At 37.6% G+C, this 20,768-nt stretch overlaps 2 protein-coding genes across 10 annotated transcripts in view; both read left to right on the forward strand.

Annotated features, from left to right (window-relative positions):
• The window catches only part of LRCH2 (leucine rich repeats and calponin homology domain containing 2), a 214,618-nt gene extending 204,926 nt beyond the window's left edge, over nt 1-9,692 (forward strand). For both annotated transcript variants that reach the window (XR_013375004.1, XR_013375005.1), the window contains exon 27: nt 9,561-9,692. The gene's annotated coding sequence lies outside the window, so the exon portion shown is untranslated. The remainder of the gene's footprint in view (nt 1-9,560) is intronic.
• IL13RA2 (interleukin 13 receptor subunit alpha 2) overlaps nt 1-20,768 on the forward strand; it is a 107,021-nt gene that overhangs the window by 10,302 nt on the left and 75,951 nt on the right. For 6 of the 8 annotated variants that reach the window (XM_077889238.1, XM_077889240.1, XM_077889233.1 and 3 more), the window contains 5 exons: nt 13,167-13,290; nt 15,197-15,348; nt 16,540-16,693; nt 17,234-17,354; nt 20,563-20,747. In XM_077889238.1, the coding sequence (XP_077745364.1) occupies nt 13,200-13,290; nt 15,197-15,348; nt 16,540-16,693; nt 17,234-17,354; nt 20,563-20,747 (703 nt within the window). In that variant the 5' untranslated portion in view covers nt 13,167-13,199. Of the gene's footprint in view, nt 1-11,745; nt 11,825-12,739; nt 12,878-13,166; nt 13,291-15,196; nt 15,349-16,539; nt 16,694-17,233; nt 17,355-20,562; nt 20,748-20,768 lie in introns of those variants that run through there. The other 2 variants (XM_077889236.1, XM_077889234.1) reach the window with 2 other exon arrangements.

The raw sequence follows: 20,768 nt of genomic DNA on the forward strand, positions 1-20,768 counted from the left end.
GAGAAGCAGGCTCCATGCAGGGAGTCCGAAGTGGGACTCAATCCCAGGTCTCCAGGATCACACCCTGGGCTGAGGGGGCACTAAACCTCTGAGCCACCCGGGCTGCCCAGGAGACCATATTCTTTTTAAAAAGATTTTAAAAAAGATTTTATTTAGTTATTTGAGAGAGAGAGAGAGAAAGCACAGAAGCAGGGGGAGGGACAGAGGGAGGAGCAGACATCCTACTGAGCACAGAGGCTGACATGGGGCTCAATCCCAGGACCTGAGCCAAAGTCCTTAACCAACTGAGCCACCCAGGTGCCTCTACCAAAACCATATTCTAAGCAGCAAGTTAGAGAAAGGAGGAAAGGGAAGGGGAGAAAATGTCCATTCTTTTAAAAGGTATGACCCAAAGAGGTGAGTGGGGGGAATGGGGTAACTGGGTGATAGGCATTAAGGAGGGCATGTGATGTAAGGAGCACTGGGTGTTATATGCAACTGATGATTCACTAAATCTACCCCTGAAACTAATAATACACTATATTGAATTTAAATTAAAAAAAAAAAAAAAGGAAAGGTGTGACCTAGAGATTAGAGATAACACTCCATTTATATCTCTTGGGCTAGAACTTAAGCATATGTCACATGTACCTGAAAAGGTGTTCAGAAATGTAGTCTTCATTTTGTGTGGCCATGTGTCCTGCTAAACCCTGGGGGCTCCATTACTACTGAAGGAGATGAATATTATGAGACAGCTAGTAATCTTAGCTGTACAACCTCCAAAATAAGATTGTACCATTTTATATTTCTACCAGTATCCTGAGAGAAGACTCACACTTTATTAATTTTGCTTGTATTATAATTTATTTAACTCTAAGTTTTTATAATTTGATTTTTAAAAGACTAATTTTTGAGGTTCATAGGAAAATAAAGAGGAAGGTACAGAAATTTCCCATCTACCCTCTGCTCCCACATATGGATAGCCTCTCCAATTTTCAATATCCCACACAAGAATGGTACATTTGTTAAAATTGATGAACCTACATTAACACATCTTTATCACTCAAAGTCCATAGTTTACATTAGGATTTACTCTTGATGTTGTACATTCTATGTGTTTGAGCAGATGTATAATGACATGTATACACTCTTTATACTATTATATACTATACTAGTATTATATACTATTCTATAATAGTATCATACAGAGTGTTTTCACTGCCTTAAATATCCTCTGTGCTCTGCCTATTCATCCCAACCCCTAGGAACCACTGATCTTTTTATTGTCTTCATACTTTTGGCTTTGCAGAATGTCATATAGTTGGAGTCATATAGTATGTTGCCCTTTCAGATTGGCTTCTTTAAGTGATAGGCATTTAAGGTTTCTCCATGTCTTTTCACGGGTTGATAACTCATTTCTTTTTAGCACTGAATAATATTCCATTGTCTGGATGTACCATAGTTTGTTTATCTGTTTACTTACTTGAAAGACAGTTTGGGTTGCTTCCAAGTTTTGGCAGTTATGAATGAAACTGCTATGAACATCCATGCTCAGATTTTTGTGTAGACCTATGTTTTTTACTTCTTTGGGTCAATACCAGCAAGCATGATTGCTGATTGGTATAGTAAGAATATGTTTAGCTTTTAAAAAATCACCAAACTGTCTTCCAAAGTGGTTGTACCACTTTGTGTTCCCACCAGCAACGAATGATCGTTTCTGTTGCTCCAACATCCTCTTTATAATTTGTTGTTGTCAGTGTTCCAGATTTTGGCCATTCTATTTTTTTATTTTTATTTTTTAGATTTTGGCCATTCTAATAGGTCTGTAGTGAGTAACAGTTTTTTGTTTTTTTTGTTTTGTTTTTTTTTTTTACTATTCCTTCAGTAGACTTTAGGGTAAGGAACACTGTGTCTTGCTTGTTTTAATAACTGTAGCCTTGGGTGCAAAATGGATGCTCAGGAAATGTCTGTGAAATGAAGATCTGGATGGATGCCTATGACTGTATCAGCACCAATATAGCAATCAAAGGACAGGTTGGAAAAATAGAGACTCTGAAGTTGTATTTTGATTAGAGGACTCTAAAGTCACTTAGGAAATATTGTCTCACCCAGGCTCAAAAGCAACTATCAAAAACAGTGAAAAAGTGGGCTAGATAGGCAGACCTGTCACTTAGGATTATGAAATGGATTTAGAACTTTTAAGCAGATAGGATTATAAAAACCAGTTCTTTTAAAGGAGGAAATTCATTTTTATAAAGGGCAGTAAGTCCACCGAAGAACAATAAATGGTTGCTCACATACAAGTAAAAAAACCAAAAAAAACAAAACAAAAAAAAAACAGCCCTATTTTTGGTGACTTTAGAAAAACACTTTTAAAAAGATTATCTTGAGGCAGGACAGGGCAGAAGGAGAGAGAGAGAATCTCAAGCAGATTCCCCAATGAGCATGGAGCCCAACACTGGGCTCGATCTCATGACCCTGAGATCACGACCTGAACCAAAACCAAGAATCAGACGCCTGACTGACTGAGCCACCCAGGCACCCCTGTCATAAGCACTTTTAGAATGTAACCTTACAAAGTTACAAAACTGGTTTAATCTTCAAGTGGTCATGGAGAGTATTATTCTGAAGCCAAAGAACTAAGGAAAATGTATTGAGAAAATAGAATGCTCTGGTGTTTTAAAAAGGAGGACATCCAGTGATCCAAAAATATGTTAATTTCTACTTCTTTTTTAAAAATTTTATTTATTTATTCATGAGAGATACAGAGAGAAGCAGAGACCTAGGCAAAAGGAGAAGCAGGCTCCCAGTGGGGAGCCCGATGCAGGACTCAATCCCTGGACCCCGGGATCACAACCTGAGCAAAGGCAGATGCTCAATTACTGAGCCACCCAGACGCCCCTATTACTTTCTACTTAATGGAAAAGAGAAACATCAGTAAGAAAGAAGAAAAGAGGGAGAAAACAGAAACAGAAAAAGCAAGAAAGTGAGGGCAGGAAGGAGAGGAGCTTGAGAGAGAAGCAGCAAACAGCGAGAGCCTGAAATGTTGGAATAGCTACTCTTTATGGTCTGAGTCTCAGATATTCTGAAAGCCAGAATACAAAACCTCTTGCCTAGAGAGATGCACTTACTGGAACTCTGGGAGTATGTCCAGTTGTATTGTTTGATCCCTCCGTTTTATTTTTTTTTTATTTTTTTATTTTTTTTTTATTTTTATTTTTTTTTTCTTTTGATCCCTCCGTTTTAAAGCATCCTTTTGGCATTTTGAAATCAGGACCAGAACTGGAATCTCTGATATTCCTCAATTCAGATCTTCAATTATGTTTCTAGACTAAAGGCTGAATTTTTTATATGCCTTATAAAATAAAGTTGTTTCTGGGTGCCTGGGTGGCTCAGTGGTTGAGCGTCTGCCTTTGGCTCAGGTTGTGATCTCAGGGTTCTGGGATCAAGTTCCGCATTGGGATCCCCACAGGGAGACTGCTACTCCCTATGCCTGTGTCTCTGCCTCTCATGAATAAATAAATAAAATCTTAATTAAAAAATCTTATTTCTGATGACTTTTGCTGCAGAAGACAAATTTAGAAGGAAAAAAATATCTCAGATTGCACATAGAAAGTAAAGATGTTCTATAGTTTGGAGAAATGGTAAGTTTTTAACAATATTATTTCATTAGAAATGCAAGAAGTTGGAGATTACTTCGAAAAACAATTTGAGCAGAAGGAAAGTATTTGTTTAAGTAATCACTAGTGAAACTAAACTTTGATAGTTTCTAGTTGTCCTGGAAAGAATGTTCTGCTTTGGTATGGTACCCTTTCATAAGTATAATTCTAAAATACTTTGGCCTGTGTCCCTCAAATAACAACACCTGCTGTTACTGAGCAGGTATGGCAAAAATCCAAGGAGGTGCACCTGGGTGGTGCAGCTGGTTGAGTGTCTGACTCTTGGTTTTGGCTCATACTGTGATCTCCGTGTTGTGGGATGGAGCCCCAAGTTGGGCTCTGTGCTTAGCATGGAGCCTGCTTAAGGATTCTCTCTCCCTAGGGGTGCCTAGGTGGCTCAGTCAGTTGAGTGTCTGATTCTTGGTTTTCGCTCAGGTTGTGATCTCAGGGTCCAGAGATGGAGCCCTGCCTTAGGCTCCTCACTCAGTGGGGAGTCTGCTCCCCTTCTTCCTCTGCCCATACTCCCAGCTCACACACACTCTCTCTCTGAAATAAACTTTTTTTTTTAAAAAAAAGGATTCTTCCCCTCTGCCCCTACCCTCTGTGTATGCATGCTCTGTCTCTCTTTAATATAAATAAATAAACCAGGGATCCCTGGGTGGCTCAGAGGTTTGGCGCCTGCCTTCAGCCCAGGGTGTGATCCTGGAGTCCCGGGATCGAGTCCCACATCGGGCTCCTTGCATGGAGCCTGCTTCTCCCTCTGCCTATGTCTCTGCCTCTCTCTCTATGTCTTTCATGAATGAATAAATAAATAAAATCTTTAAAAAAATATATATATAAATAAATAAACCTTTAAAAAAACAAGGAAAAATAGGATCAGACCTTCATATAAGACGTTCTCCATTTATGTTTTCAAGAGGGAAAAAATGAGTGATTTCCTCCCACCAGGAGCACCGGTGATCACATAGGTCCCTTTATAGCAAACTTCTCAGCAGAGTTATCTGTACTCGTTGTCTCCATTGGCCCATCCATTCTTTCCTGAACCCACTTTATTTTTTTTTAAAAAATATTTTATTTATTTATTTAGGATAGTCACAGAGAGAGAGAGAGAGGCAGAGACACAGGCAGAGGGAGAAGCAGGCTCCATGCACCGGGAGCCTGACGTGGGATTCGATCCCGGGTCTCCAGGATCGCGCCCTGGGCCAAAGGCAGGCGCCAAACCGCTGTGCCACCCAGGGATCCCCCTGAACCCACTTTAATCTGAGTTTTGCTTCAGATATTCCACCTGGTTCCTTATCAGTGTCACCAATTATTTCCCATTGGCCAAATCCATTAGATCTTTTTTTTTTTAATTTTATTTATTCATGAAAGACACACACACACACACAGAGGCAGAGGCACAGGCAGAGGGAGAAGCAGGCTCTATGCAGAGCCCGAAGTGGGACTAGATCCAGGGTCTCCGGGATCACGCCCTGGGCTGCAGCCGGCACTAAACCGCTGTGCCACTGCACTGCCCTATTTTATTTTATTTTTTAAAAGATTTTATTAATTTATTCATGAGAGACACACAGAGAGAGATAGAAGCAGAGACACAGGCAGAGGGAGAAGCAGGCTCCATGCAGGGAGCCCAATGCGGGACTCGATCCTGGGTCTCCAGGATCACACCCTGGGCTGAAGGTGGTGCTAAACCACCAAGCCACCTGGGCTACTAGTTAGGCAGTTTAAACTGAACCATAGAAAGCTGAACTCTTGTCTATCATCCCCAGGCCACATTAATAATTATCCAGTTGCCCATGAGAAAAATAGAGGCATCATCCTCTGATACTCTGCACTCAGTCTATCAGTAGATCCTATTAGCATCTCCACTTGCTATCAACTTGATCCCTGTCACCATCAGCTTTAGCCTGCATTATTGCTTCTGCCCTTTCCTTCCATACATCGTGTTACTATACTCACAACTGTCCAGTTGCCTCCCATTTTACTAAAATAAATGAGAGATTTATTACCGTGGTCTATAGTCTGCCTATCTTTATGGGATCATATGACCTTTTCTCTTTCTTGTCCTGCTAGTCTTGCTATTTCTAGAACTACTAAGCTGATTCCCTCATCAGGGCATTTGAAAGTGCTGTTCCTTCTACCTGGAAGATTTTTCTCCTGTGTCTTTACCTGATTTATTTCCTTACTTCTTGAGGTCCTTAATGCCACTCTTTCAGAGAGGCATTCCCTGGCTACCCCATCTAAAAAGAGTCCTCATTACTCTCTTTCATATTATCTTGCTTTATTTTTCTTTATAAAAATTATAATTATAAATTATAATTATTTGATATGTTTATGGGCTGTCTCCCACACCAGAAAGTTCTAGGAGGGCATGTTTTTTGCTTGTTCACTGTTGTATCTCTTATGCCTGGAAAAGGGCCTGGCATGTAGTAGGCTCCCAGAACTGATTGTTAAATAATGAATACATGATAGAAACATTGATATGTTTTTGTTAGCATTCTTTTCTATAATGGATGGTACTATATATGATATAATACCATATTTTCATATATTTATAGTTTATACCTCATGGACATGAAGGAACATACTGGTAGAATAACCTTGAAGTCATATAAAACCTGCTATGGGGGATCCCTGGGTGGCTCAGCGGTTTAGCACCTGCATTTGGCCCAGGGTGTGATCCTGGAGTCCCGGGATCGAGTCCTGCATCCGGCTCCCTGCATGGAGCCTGCTTCTCCCCCTGCCTGTGTATCTGCCTCTCTCTGTGTGTGTCTCTCATGAATAAATAAATAAAATCTAAAAAAAAAAAAAAAAAAAGACCTGCTATGGTACAATTTGTATTCTATTTTTACTTAATTGGAGTGGGTGGGGCACACTCTATTATTTACTTTTGAAGTTATTATATGCAAAGTGAATGTTTTGAGTACACAGTGTTTGCTTGCTGACAAGTATTTGGGAGCATCTGGTTTTGGGGAGAAGGGTGTTGAACAAAAGAGATTGTTTTGCTAGTTCCAGAGAAGTGGTGCCTTTCAAGATACTGCATTGCTCTACAGCTGTGACTTCACTTGAATAGAATGTAAGGTATATTTCATAATAACAATTTGACCTGTTCTAAGAAGTAGATGAAGTGGGAGGGTTTTTTTTAAGCGGTTGTAAAAGCCTGTTGGTGGTTTTCTGGGTGGCATTATAAACTAATAAAGCCCTGATCAGCTCAGATTAGGGACTGATTCTGAAATGTATAAACTGCTTCATGAATTAATACTGTAAATCTGGCAGTTGCTATTGTAGCTCAAAACTGAATTCACTGGCTATGTGAATGCTTTAGGAAACTTGTTAGCTGGATGATCTCAGGATGTCATGCAGGAAAGCATCTACAAAAAGAATTAGGGAATAAGATGACTACCTGTGTTTTACAAGATTTTTTTAACATATTGCATAAATATCAATATACAATGTTAGAGTATAATGTTGTCAAGGACACAAATACAATCATATTATACATAACCAGTTGTTAAAGTGGTATTTGTTGAAGAGATCCTAGCTATATTTCATTGGTCTACAGTGATTTTTATCTTTCAGCATGTGCTTAACGTTTTTGTGTATTTTTGTGGGAGGTGACTTCGAGTTGACTAGTGGCAAGCATGATGTATCTGTCTGATTCAAAGGTTTTTTTTGTGTGTGTTTAAAAGTACATAAAATCATCTTCAGCATTCTTTATGAATTACTCCACTGAAGAACAAATTATTTGCTAGCTTTATATAAATTAAATTTGACTCACCACCAGTTCATATGCTGATTAAGTCACGTATTGATCTCAGCATGTTGTCAGAACTCAGGATCTGGCAGGTTCCAGGGGTGCTGATTATGATGCTGAGTCATGGCCATACGCCAGAAGCTATGAATAGGCATTTGTGCATGTTGGATGGTCTCCTTAAAACGAGATTAGTTATTCAGGAAGCTAGTGCTTTTGAGTCACATCCTGAAACCATGCATAGATACACAGCAGATTAACTGATGAAACAGTGATATCCCAGGGATAACTTGTATGAGGAAATTGAGCTTCACTGAAGTGGGATAAGTTGAAAGACAGTATCATATGTTAAAAGGAACATAGTCTTTTAAGAAATCAGGTATACACATCTTCTCTTGCTTAAGTTATATAACCTTGAGTAATTGACTTAACTTTTCTGAGCCTCAAATGACTCATTTGTAATATTGGGATAATAATATAGTAACTATCAATGTTTGTGAGACTTGGGCAGCCCTGGTGGCTCCGCGGTTTAGCGCCGCCTTCAGTCCAGGGCGTGATCCTGGAGACCCGGGATCGAGTCCCACATCAGGCTCCCTGCATGGAGCCTGCTTCTCCCTCTGCCTGTGTCTCTGCCTCTCTCTGTGTGTCTCTCGTGAATAAATAAATTTAAAAAAATGTTTGTGAGACTTAAGTGAGCTAGTCCCTATCAAGTATCTGGCACAGAGCTTGACACTTGAAAAGAGCTTAAAAAACTCTAGTCTCTAGTATTATTATTTTCTAAATCCTGTGGCAAAGTTGGTGCTAGAGCCCAGATCTCCTAGTTAGTATGCCTTCTCACATAAGACCCATAAATTAATTGTTTCACCCACAGATGACATTTAACTTTGCAATCGCTCTACTTTTCCATTTTTCTCTCCTTAAACTCTACTTCTCTGTTTTTCCATTTTCTCTTTCTTATTGCTTTGGCTGACTTTATACTTTAAATAATAGGAATGGAAAGATTTTTTAACACTTTTTTTTTCAGTCTAATGGCAACATAAATAACATGGCCATGCTTTATGTGTTTTTTAAGAAGTTACTTGAAGTAGCATTGTAAAACTCCATTCATTCTTTTCTTTTTTTTTTAAGATTTTATTTATTCATCATAGACATAGAGAGAGAGGCAGAGACACAGGCAGAGGGAGAAGCAGGCTCCATGCCGGGAGCCCGATGTGGGACTCGCTCCTGGGTCTCCAGGATCGTGCCCTGGGCCAAAGGCAGGCGCTAAACCGCTGAGCCACCCAGGGATCCCCATTCATTATTTTCTAAAAAATAATTATTTGTTTCTGCAACTTGCTCACTGCCTTTATAAACAAAACAAGAACCTGTAATCATTTTAGATACGTTGGAATTGTCTTTTTGTATTTATTTGTCAAGGCAGAAAAGACACTTTTTTCCCCCACAAATCCATATTATGTAAGTGACTGCATTCTTTGGCTCGCAGCATTTTTTCTGTTCCTTCTTTTACCTTGCCTTTCCATACAGATTGTACCAGCTGTGAGATATTGTGCAAGTCACACCACTTCAAGCCACAATGTTACTGATTGTAAATATGTAATACCAACCTTATACACCTGTGAATTTGTTAAAATAATTCAGTAAGTTCTTTGTAAACTATAAAAAATAAGCAAAATCCATGAAGTTATTGTTATTGAGACAAATATCAGTAAAGACAACTAATGGATCAACAAAAATTGACCTATCTTCAGTTGATAAGTAGACAAACTCCTCCTAAGCACACGGAGCAATTTACTCTTCTTGTAGTACTTTCAGATGCATTGTCTTATTTAATCTACAGCACAAATCTGCCAGGCTGGTGTCATTACCTCCATTTTATAGATAGAAATTGAATTATAATTTGCTTCCAGGAACATTAGTGGTTGAGGCAGGGTTGAAATCCAGGTTGATATTTACAACATTGTGCCTTTTATTATAACCAGTTTCTCAGCTATATATCTATTTGTTTATCCAAAGATTAATTAGTCCTGTCAGCTTTTACATACCTTGCTGTAATTCTAAATTCGCTTTAGATGCTTTTAGCCCCACCCATAACCTCCCACTCCTGTCTTGTGACTTATAGAATCTGTATCCTGGCCTGCTGGCTATTTCAGGAACATCTATATTTTTTTTTTCAGTGTGCTTGATTATCAGACAGGAAGGGAAGTCTTAGAGATTCTAATTAATGTCTCCAAACTGAAGAAGAGAAAAAAAAGAGGACCTGTGATAATTGCCTATGATAATTCATTTCTTGAGAAACCATATTATTGGTAAGTACCTGGAGTTTCTCCAATCATGCAAAGATTATCTCCTGCCAACTCATAGAACAAGGGGATTATGTAGCATGGCTTTGAAGAGGTGGGGAAGTGAGGCTGAAAACAGGAAATAGTTTAGGCTTGCCATTCTAAAGGAGATTCTCAGTGGGAAACTGTTTAAGCAATAGTGTTGTGTGAAACTTAGTGGGTAGAAACAGGAAGCTGCCCTCCACATTGATCTTAGCAGTGGAAAATGCTTAGCCTAGTGGTTATCATCAAGGACTCTGGTACTAGACTGTCTGGATTCAAATCCAAGCTTCACCATTTATGGTCTGCGTGACTTGCAGGAAGCTGTTTAATTTCTCTGTGTCTCAGCTTCTGGTCTTTAAAATGGGAATGAAAATAGTACATACATCAGAGACTGACTATAAATATTATATGATATAATGTATGTAGAGTGCTTAGTACAGGGTAGTGTCTGGAATGCTGTAAATGCTGAATAAATAGTAGGAAGATTACTACTATTACAGACCTTATGACTCGTCACTTGTACCTTTTATCTTGGACAAGATTTACCTGCAATAGAATTTGGCAAAAAAAAAAAAAAAAAAAAAGGTGCTCAGTGAAAGCTTATTATTATTCTGCCAAAATGTCATGATGGTAAAACTGTGGTGGGTTGATGGTTTGGGTGGTGAGAGTAGGTTGACCAAGGTTCAGGGGATTCTGGTAAAATAGATGCAGGACAAGACTCCTTATAACAAGAAAACTTAAAAAAACAAGAAAACTTATTGTCTACTCAATGGAAAGGGCTTATGAGAGCTAGTTTTCAGTCCTAGCTCTGCCACCAGTAAGTTGTGTGACTTTGGACAATTCATCTTCCATCCTTGGTATTTCCTCATTTTTAAAAATAAGGAGTTAAGACCAGATGAGTGATTAACTGTGGGCTGGGGGTGGAGAGTATATCAGAAACTCTAAGTGTATATGTATATCTGTGTTTTCATCACCATCTTCCCTTTGTCTTCAGGTCCCTTCCCCTCTTGTGAAGAATTCTGTCTTTCCTAGTAACCATTTAGTGTGTAAAGCACCTCATTGCACAAGTGACAATCTTATAACCCAGAAGCCAAGGAAAGAGTTGTCTTCACATTCATTTGTGTGAGAAAGTCTAGATGGGATCCTAAGTGTATTGTAATTCAGGGAACTCCTTTCATAGGTTTGTAGACAAGTGACTCAGGATACCAGCTATTCCATTTCCTACTTTTGCATTAATGTGTTGGGCTGATCTAGGAAATATGCTATTTGATAGCCTGAATCACATTTCAGTAGCCTATAAAAGGAGTAGAATCAAGGGATTTTTAACTCTTACGATTTGTGCTGCACATGGCACAGGGCTATGAAAATATATAAGGGCAGATTGATACAGGAGAGAGAACTTTAAAGATCTCTCTGGGAGCAGTTTAAGGGAGCTCTAATTGTCTTCATCCTTATTAGTAATATGAAAGGATTTCTCTTTGTCAGACCTATTTGCTGCCTTAGATCCCAAAGGAACCAGTGTGTTCATCTCAATCCATGAGAACAGCTCTGTGGAAGATCTGTTGATAGACCTACCTACCACTTACAGACGCTTGGGAGGACAGTAGTAGTAGGTTTGCATGTGCCCAGGGAGGAATTGAAGAGAGAGATTTATTGAACCTCAGTAAGAAAAATGCTTTTCTCTTATGAATTTATGAGACATAGAAAAAAATAGCATGGTGTTGATTCAGTCGGGCTAGCTAATTGAAGGAAGACTTAAATGCTGGAGTCCCAGAGGAAGAGCTTTCATAATCCTCAAACCTGTGGGATCCAGCATAATAGGGTGGAAGTACACTGGATTAAGAATCATATTTCTGTCCTACTCCCAAATCTCTTACTAACTGGCTGTGTAATCTTGGGCAAATCTGTGTTTTATTTCCCAGTATATAAATGAAGCTGGGCTAACATAGTCTCTGAAATACATGCTGGCTTTAATAGTTTGATCTCAAGATTCTTTGATGTCATAATTGAAACTTACCAACATTAGAACATTACATATGGATCAGGTAGGTTGAAGAGGGTGGTGCAGGGAGAGAGAGTCTCCTCTGCTTAATGAATTTATGTAGGAGAAAAGAAAGGTAATTTCTGAATGTTGGAATAGTGACCTTTACTCATTAGCTTCCTGTGAAATTGTTGGTTCCAGGAATATAGGCTCAAAGAGAAGTATAGAACTGGGAGTAGTGGTTTTTCTTTGAAAAGAGAGTAATTTTTGGTTAAGTAGGTATGTGGAGACATGAATTCTTTAAATTTTGATCATACAACCCGATATTCTTCAAGAATGTAAAGACACTAAGTTGTATTCTATTATAGTGAAGTGTTTTAAGAAATGGGTGAAAAGTAAGATTTACCCTTTAGAGAGGTCATTCTTGCTGTGTTGTGATATGGAGAACGGTTTGGAGGCAGGAAAGACTGGCTAATGAGATCCTGATGATAAGTTCTTCATCTTGGAAGAGGTAGTGATAATGGAGAGGTTGTCTGGGAGAGGGAGAAGTTGAGGAAAATTCTCTGGTTTTTTGGTTTGGGCAGCTAGGAAGATGATGGTACTATTTCCTTTTTTTTTTTTTTAAAGATTTTATTTATCTATCTTTTTTTAAGATTTTATTTATTTATCATGAGAGATACAGAGAGAAAGAGGCAGAGACACAGGCAGAGAGAGAAGCAGGCTCTGTGCAGGGAGTCCAATGCAGAACTCGATCCCAGGATCTGGGATCACAACCCGAGCCAAAGGCAGACCTCAACCCCTGAGCCACCCAGGCGTCTCGGTGCTATTTACTGATACAGGAAGCAGGGAAGGGTGGAACAGATAAAGAGTAGAGGATGGTGGTTTAATATTTATGAAGAAATGGAGCAAAGTTTTGAGGTATCTGAGGCTTGGGTGTAGGTTCTATGCTTTCTTAGTAGTCAGATAACTTTCAAATACTTTTTAATTTCAGAAAAGAATATACGTATCAGCGTATTTACTTTGTTGCTGGGGGAGAGGGTTGCTATGGAGATTAATGATATCATAACTCCCACTGTGAACCAATAAGGACACTTTGGTGGGTCTGGCTCAGTCTTCAGGCTGAAGGCTATTTGAAGTCATCCTATCCTGGGTGTAGCATGTAATGTATGGAAAAGTCTCTCTGTGTGGGGTGGGTATGAAGAGTTTTCTTGTAAGTTTGTTTTGCTTTTCTTTTTTTACTCTTATAGAAAAATGAGCCTAGAATCCTCCCTTTCCATTTTATTGGTTCTAAATCTGATTTCTCCCCCCATGGTTCGAAGGGGCACAGTTTTCCCCAATTCCTGGTAGAAAGAACATAGAGTTTCCAAATGTGTTTTTATTTTTATTTTTATTTTTTTTTCAAATGTGTTTTTAAACACATTTAATCATTTGGTTATTTTGAAGTAAGATGAAGTTAAAATGTTGTTTTTCCTTTTTAGAGTGGAAACTTCAAAGTATTGAATCTTGGAGGAATGGCTTTCATTCATTTGGATGTCGGATTCCTCTATACCCTGCTTGTTTGCACAGCATTTGGCTCTATGCTTTCAAATGCTGAGATAAAAGGTAAGCTAACAATGGAGTAGTTTTAAAATTTGGGATATTAATTGTCTTTTCAACCTACCGTGTGGAAGTACATAACAAGTAGATGGATTGTTACTAGAAATATTTCAGGAAGTCCATACACACAAGATATGTTCTTACTAGTCAGCCTCACGTATAAGGTTAACTAACGATAACAAACATTTTGCAGGATAAAAGCCAAACTAAAAGACACTTTTCCATACCTTTTTGTATGGTCTTCTAAGAAATAGGTTAATTATATGAAACCTCATTGCCTGATACTCAACTAACTGGAAACTTTCCTTATTTACCATCCTTAGCCTTTAAGATAAATATGGAAAAATATACAGAGATTTAAGGTAAAATTTAAAAATAACTACAGAATTATTAAATCATGTTTAATGAATTTTTCTTCTTGGAGAAGGTAATCAGAACAATACATTTCACAAAGATTTGTAACTCTAAGAGTTGAAACAATAAGACTGTCATTTTATCCTCAGTAGAGACTTTCTTTATTGATACATGGTGGGGGTCCCATGTCAAATCATAATTTGTGCCTCAGTTTCTTTTTGTGGGTTCTTTTCTTCACCTCAATAAGTATTATGAGATTAGGCATTAAGATGAATAACTGGGCAGAAACGAAAGGAAATTATTAGCAGAAAGGCAACGTGAAGGCAGAACTATAGTACTATTAGATTTGCTAGTAGGGAAGTTTATAGAATTATTTTTTTGTTTGCTTTTTAAACCAGCCATTGGGGGAGCCATTTCCACACACTACTCCCTCTTCCCAAATAATATGGGCTTTTTTCTGATGCCACTCTGCTCAGCTGCCTGACACTTTTTCTTAAGTTCTTCCAAAGAGTGGCCCTGGTTTGCCATACTCTAGGGATAGCTTTGGACTTTAATTAGAGGATTCAGAATGGAACAAGATCTGCTTGTTCTAACTCTTAAGGCATTTAGTTATAGTAGTCATATTTTACGTTTTCTATCCCATTTGTGTGTGTATGTGTGCCATGATGTTATATACATATAGTAAACACTGAATTAATACTGATTGGTTCTTGCAATTAGAGAGATTTATGTAATAAAGTGTTCCCATCCTAGGCCAAATTCTGATCTATATAACCACAGAGGTAACTGCATGTTGAATTGCCTGTTTCTGTGAAAACTTAGTACCTAGATAGGCAAAGTCATATTTGCATGTAGCAGTATTCTAGACTTTTTTTTTTTTTTTTTTAATTCATGAGAGACACAGAGAGAGAGGCAGAGACATAGGCAGAGGGAGAAGCAAGCTCCCTGCAGGGGGAGCCTGATGTGGGACTTGATCCCAGGACCTGGGAATCACGCCCTGAGCGGAAGGCAGACGCTTAACCGCTGAGCCACCCAGGCATCCCTATTCTAGACTTTTTAACAGCTTTATTGATATGATTTCTATAACATAAAACCTAGCCTTTTAAAGTGTACTGTTTAGTGGTCTATAGTGGTCTTAACAGTGTACTTGTGTAACACCCTTAACTACTTAATTCCAGAATATTTACATACCCCCAAAAAAGAATATTGAATATTTATTCAGTGTTCATGTTATTCTTCCCTTCCTCCAGCCCCTGGCAGCCACTTTTGTCTCTATGGATTTGCCTATTCTGGCTATTTCATATAAATTAGTCTTATGTATCTTTTCTGACTGGCTTCTTTCAAATTAGCTTAATGTTTTCAGGACTCTTGCATGTTGTAGCATAAGTCGGTACTTCATTCTTTCTTATGGCTGAATAATATTCCATTGTATAGATGATGTACTGCAGTTTATTTATCCATTTGACAGCTCTTGGACATATGAAAGTAAACTAGATTTAGCAAGTTTTGTCACAAGATATAGGAAAAAAGTAAAAATGTTTTATTCATTTTATTTCAGTTAATCCTCCTCAGGATTTTGAGATAGTGGACCCTGGATATTTAGGTTATCTCTCTTTGCAATGGCAACCTCCATTATTTCCGGATAATTTTAAGGAATGCACAATAGAATATGAATTAAAATACCGAAACATTGATAGTGAAAACTGGAAGGTAAGTCAAGCATGCACTTGCAATATTGGTATGATTATTAGGACCTTTCTTGTAATTTTGATGTCAGTGTCCACTCTGATTCCTGTATCTCAATAGCCATTATTAAGAAATAACAAGCTGCCATGCCTGCTGTTATCTCCTGTGCATCCTGCTACATCTATTTTCACCCCACTCAATATTAAGACTACCATGAGAAGTACAGGAAAAAAATACATGGTCCCATGGAATATGGACCTGAAGAATATTTAGACATTGTATTGTATTTTACACTTAAATACCTGTATAAGGGTCTTATATAAGGGTCTTATATATGGACCATAAGATTTTCTTTGTAGGAATTAAGTCTTATTTATCTTTGTACTTGCCCCACAGAACACAGCATAGTTGTTTGCATATATTATAATAAATGTTCAATGAAAGTTTATTGACTTATTAACTACAAAAAGAAGCATGTTTGTTCAAAGATTTCTGTTGTATGAGGCATACTGTTACCTTCCTAATTTAGCTTAGGTAGTTTCAAGAGACAATTCAAATCCAACATTTATTGAGCAATTTTTTGTGCCAGATATCAGGAATATAAGGATAATGACATGATCATAGTCCACTGGAAGCTTGCAATTTGTCTGACTTTCTCCAGTTACCTCCAAGATTTTACTGTATATGATTACTGAAGAGTTCAAGTGATATTTGAAATGTGATTAGATCATTTGTCATGTAATATGCATATGGTATCTGAAAATTATCTATTTAAAGTTCATTACAGCTCAAGTTCCTGCCACAGAGACTCTTCTTCTCCAGAATGTTTTGGAGTTATTTTTTATTTTGTTTGTTGTTGTTGTTGTTGTCATTGTTAATAAACAATGCTTGTTTGTTTGTTTTTAAGTAGGCTCTACACCCAACATGGGCTGAACTCAACCCCAAGATCCAGTTGCATGCTCTACTAACTAAACTATCCAGGCACCCCTGGGGTTATTTTGAATAAGGTGTTAAGATTCAGATGATCTCATCAAATGATATAATACACAGAAATGAGCTCTGCCAGGAATATATCTAGGACATTGTATCAGATAATCATTAGGAGTTTCTTAGATATTGGAAACATTTCAGGGTGACTTCTTAGCCCTAATAATGTGGCTCATGATGCTGTCACTGTTTATAAGTTTGACTTTGTCTTATCTTCTTATAAAACAGACCATCATTACCAAGAATCTACATTACAAAGATGGGTTTGATCTTAACAAAGGTATTGAAGCAAAGATAAACACACTTCTGCCAGCACAATGCACAAATGGATCAGAAGTTAGAAGTTCATGGGCAGAAACTACTTATTGGACATCACCACAAGGTTAAAATAAAGCTCTCTCATGTTTAATACTGTCAGAACAATCCATACAGGACATAAGGCCCTTAACTCTTATATACCAGAATGTACATATAGGTGAAAGTGTGGCAACAGATAGAATTCTTCTTAGGAGTGGGTGACTGGCCTTTTTGAATCCTTTAAATCAGCAAACACATTTGGCAAAACCTGCATCTTTTTAGGTTAATATAGTCCCCAGTTTTGAGATCATATTAGTAAATATGTATGTGAGTGCTCAGAGCATCCTAGAATTATTAATTAGTACCTTTGCATATGCTTACACTAGTACCATTAAATGAACCCTTTAATTTTTTATTTTTACATGCCCCATTTTTCTTTTTTTAAATTTTTACATCCCCATTCCAGTGAAGTGGTTTCTAACAATTTCCTTTTGGAATATTACTGATTATATTGATTGCTAAATGAAATGGAGAGGTCAAAAGAAATGAATTAAAATTGCATAGTGATTTCCCAAATGATTCATCACCATGCCTTTCAAGCATTCACAGTTCATTCATTCTTTAGGAAATCGGGAAACTAAAATTCAAGATATGGACTGTGTATATTACAACTGGCAATATTTAGTCTGCTCTTGGAAACCTGGCATGGGTGTCCATTTTGATACCAATTACCAGTTGTTTTACTGGTAAGTATTTTTATTAAGAATTCCTTATTAAGAAAAATTTATAAAAGTTAATTTACAGTATAAGTAACTATTTTCATTAAATTAAACTTATTGTTTTTCAGGATTGTATTTATTATGAAGGTTGTTTACAAGTATTTGGGGTTTTCAATGAGAGTAATAAGGTTTAGGCTGTAGCCACTGGATGGCATTCTCTGGGTTATATAAGCAATGAAACATTGGATTAAATTTTGTATCCTTTAGATATATAGGATTATAACCTAAAAAGTTTTGGCATGTTTTATACTCTTGACTTTTAAAAAACAGGTACCTATTAACACTGGGTCCTTTTCCTGGTTTCCCTATCCTTTTTTTTTTTTTTTTTTTTAAGATTTTATTTATTTATCGATGAGACACACAGAGAGAAAGAGAGACAGAGACACAGGTAGAGGGAGAAGCAGGCTCCATGCAGGAAGCCTGACTTGGGACTCGATCCTGGGTCTCCAAGATCAGGCGCTGGGCTGAAGGCAGCGCTAAACTGCTGAGCCACCCGGGCTCCCCTCCCTATCCTTTTTTAACCATCACTGAGACTTTTAAACTTACAGCCATTTGAATCTTCTATCTCGAGTTCTTCATTGTTTCATGGTTACATTGATCACTGCATTCTGACACTCTTTTGCAAGGTTGCACATCTGTTTTACTTCCCATCTGTACTACAAGAACTCTACTGTACTCTCACCTCATTCCACACCTGGATAACTGCCTGGCATAATCTCCCAAATGATGGTCTCTCCTTCCAGTCTCTTCCCTTCCTAGTCATTCTGCACACTGTAACCAGATTTATCTTCCTATGTTGCTGTTTTCTCTTTCTTTAAAGCTTTTATTTATTTATTCATGAGAGACACAGAGAGAGTCAAAGACATAGGCAGAGAAAGAAGCAGGCTCCCTGTGGTCACCCTGATGTGGGACTCAGTCCCAGGACCCCAGGATCATGACCTGAGCCAAAGGCAGATGTTCAACCACTGAACCACCCAGGTGTCCCACTATTTTCATATTTCAAAGACTTCCAGTGGCTATTCATTGCCTCCAGGATAAAATATAGTTTGGCATTTAAATTTCTGCCTCACTGTATCACTGCTTTTCCAACATTACCTTCTACTATCACCAGTGGCAATGTTCCACTTCATTTAGACCCATCACTACATTTTTTTCTCACCCATGTTATGATCTTTTATGCTTTTGTGTGCATTATCTGGAATGCCCTCTGGCCTTCTCACCAATGCTTACCCACCTTTCAAGGCCCATCTGGTATTCAATTTCATTAGCTCTTTACTGATCACATCAACTTCTCTTCAGTTTTTCTCTCAACTATGACTTATTATAGCTCTTAATTCCTTCTCTGGATGGCATTTAAATTTTTGTCATATATGTGTGCTTTGTCTGCTCCCTTAAATTTTTAAGAGAGTGGTGGGTGTGAACTGTTTCCTACATTTCTCTTAACTGTCTACGCTGTGCTGTGTCCATAGTAGATTATCACAAAATATTCATTAAATTAATGAAACAAATCAAAGTATTGGTACATTGATAAATATGTATCAGAATTTAAACATAAAAAAAGCAAGAGAGGACAAAGTGTTACTCTTTGTGTTTCAGGTCCAAATTATCAGGGCTATTTTTTTTTTTTTTTAGAAAAATCATAAGATATAAGTGTTAAGGTATAAGCTATTAAGAATCCTGAGAAAAAGGATCCAGTGTTAACAGGTACCTGTTTTTTAAAAGGCAAGATTATAAAACATGCCAATTGGGTTCTAATTGCTACTCTGGCATCATTGAGTTTAGTGGTCTTGGGCAAGCAGTTTTCCTTTCTGGAGTCTCAGTTTCTTCATCTGGCATTGGCTGGGTCTATTTCTATGGTCTGATTTATTTGTCCAATAATTCCACAAATATTAAGCAATTATTAACTGCCAGACACTGTTCTAGATAAAAAGGCCAAAAGTACGAATAAGACAAAGTATCTGCCCTCTTATACATTGTAGTTCATATTTAACATAGCTTTATCTTCATCTTAGTAGTGAGAGATAAATATTGACATCTTAGAAACTGGAAAATAAGGATACTATGAGGCTTCCCACTGGCACAAAGTAAATCTGGATGAAGTCAAGCCTAGACCTCAAGTCTCCCAAACTCTAATCAGGTGAACTAACCAAGAGACTATAACTTTGCAAACTCTGCCCAAAATAAATAGTTGGCTACCTGAAAAGGCCAATTAAAGTTTTTTATAGAATACTTGGGTTTTCTTCTCTCTCTCTAGAACCAGTATACTGCTGGCAGCTATTGAATTTTTTAAAAATTATATTTTCACTATCATAAAAGTCTCTTTTATCACCCCCTTCATGCAATAAATAACAACTTGGGATGAAAAAACAAACGACAAATGAAATATTTGGCATACAGTGAATTCAGTAGAGTCTGGCTATTTGTATCAGCACCTGATCAGCTGCTAGATTGGCCTAATTTCAAAAGGGATTTTGGCTGCTTTTATAGATGTCACGTTTTGCATTGCAAGCTATAATTTAGGAGAATAAACCAGGCATTTTGTTTTGAAAATCAGTAGAGAAATCCACCATAATTCCCATTAACTTTATTACTGGAAAGAGGTTAACTTTTGATGATATGACAACATTTCTTGTCTAGGAGAATGGGAAATTAGATATTTACTTGCCAGACAGCTCTTTTTCTTTTTGGCCCCTCTGTTAGCTTTTCTGAGGCTTATCTCTTGATGTGTATTGTATTTTCAGAGGACTTTGATTCATTTTATTAAATATAACAATATTTTGTAAGTCTGCTTCTAGTTCTGCTTTCTTGTAATATAAGTTCTCCAGTACAATATAAAAAAGGCAGTATCACCGACCATAATCTATACAAACCCCGACTTTTCTTAATAGAAATCTTATTCTTTGATTCACAAATCCTGTGAGCAGTACATGCCCTGTCTTTGATATTTTGTAAAGACTCCTACCAGGTCGTAATCTCCTTGAAATCATGGACTATGTCTGCTTTCTTTACTGTTGTATCCCTAGCACATAACATAGGATTTGGCACAGAGTTGGTGCTCAATAAATGTTGCATGTTATTAAATTTTTTTAATCACTTGGTATCTTAAGATAATTGAAAATTAAATACAATCATACTTTAAGATATTGGTAAGCACAATTCTTACCTCTTTTTACAGGTATGAGGGCTTGGACCATTCAGCAGAGTGTACTGATTACATCAAGGTTAATGGAAAAAATATGGGATGCAGGTTTCCCTATTTGGAGTCATCAGACTATAAAGATTTCTACATCTGTGTTAATGGGTCATCAGAATCCCAGCCTATCAGACCCAGCTATTTTATTTTTCAGCTTCAAAATATAGGTGAGTTCAACAACTTCAAGA

The sequence above is a fragment of the Canis aureus genome, chromosome X, assembly GCF_053574225.1.
Source record: "Canis aureus isolate CA01 chromosome X, VMU_Caureus_v.1.0, whole genome shotgun sequence".
NCBI lineage: Eukaryota > Metazoa > Chordata > Mammalia > Carnivora > Canidae > Canis > Canis aureus.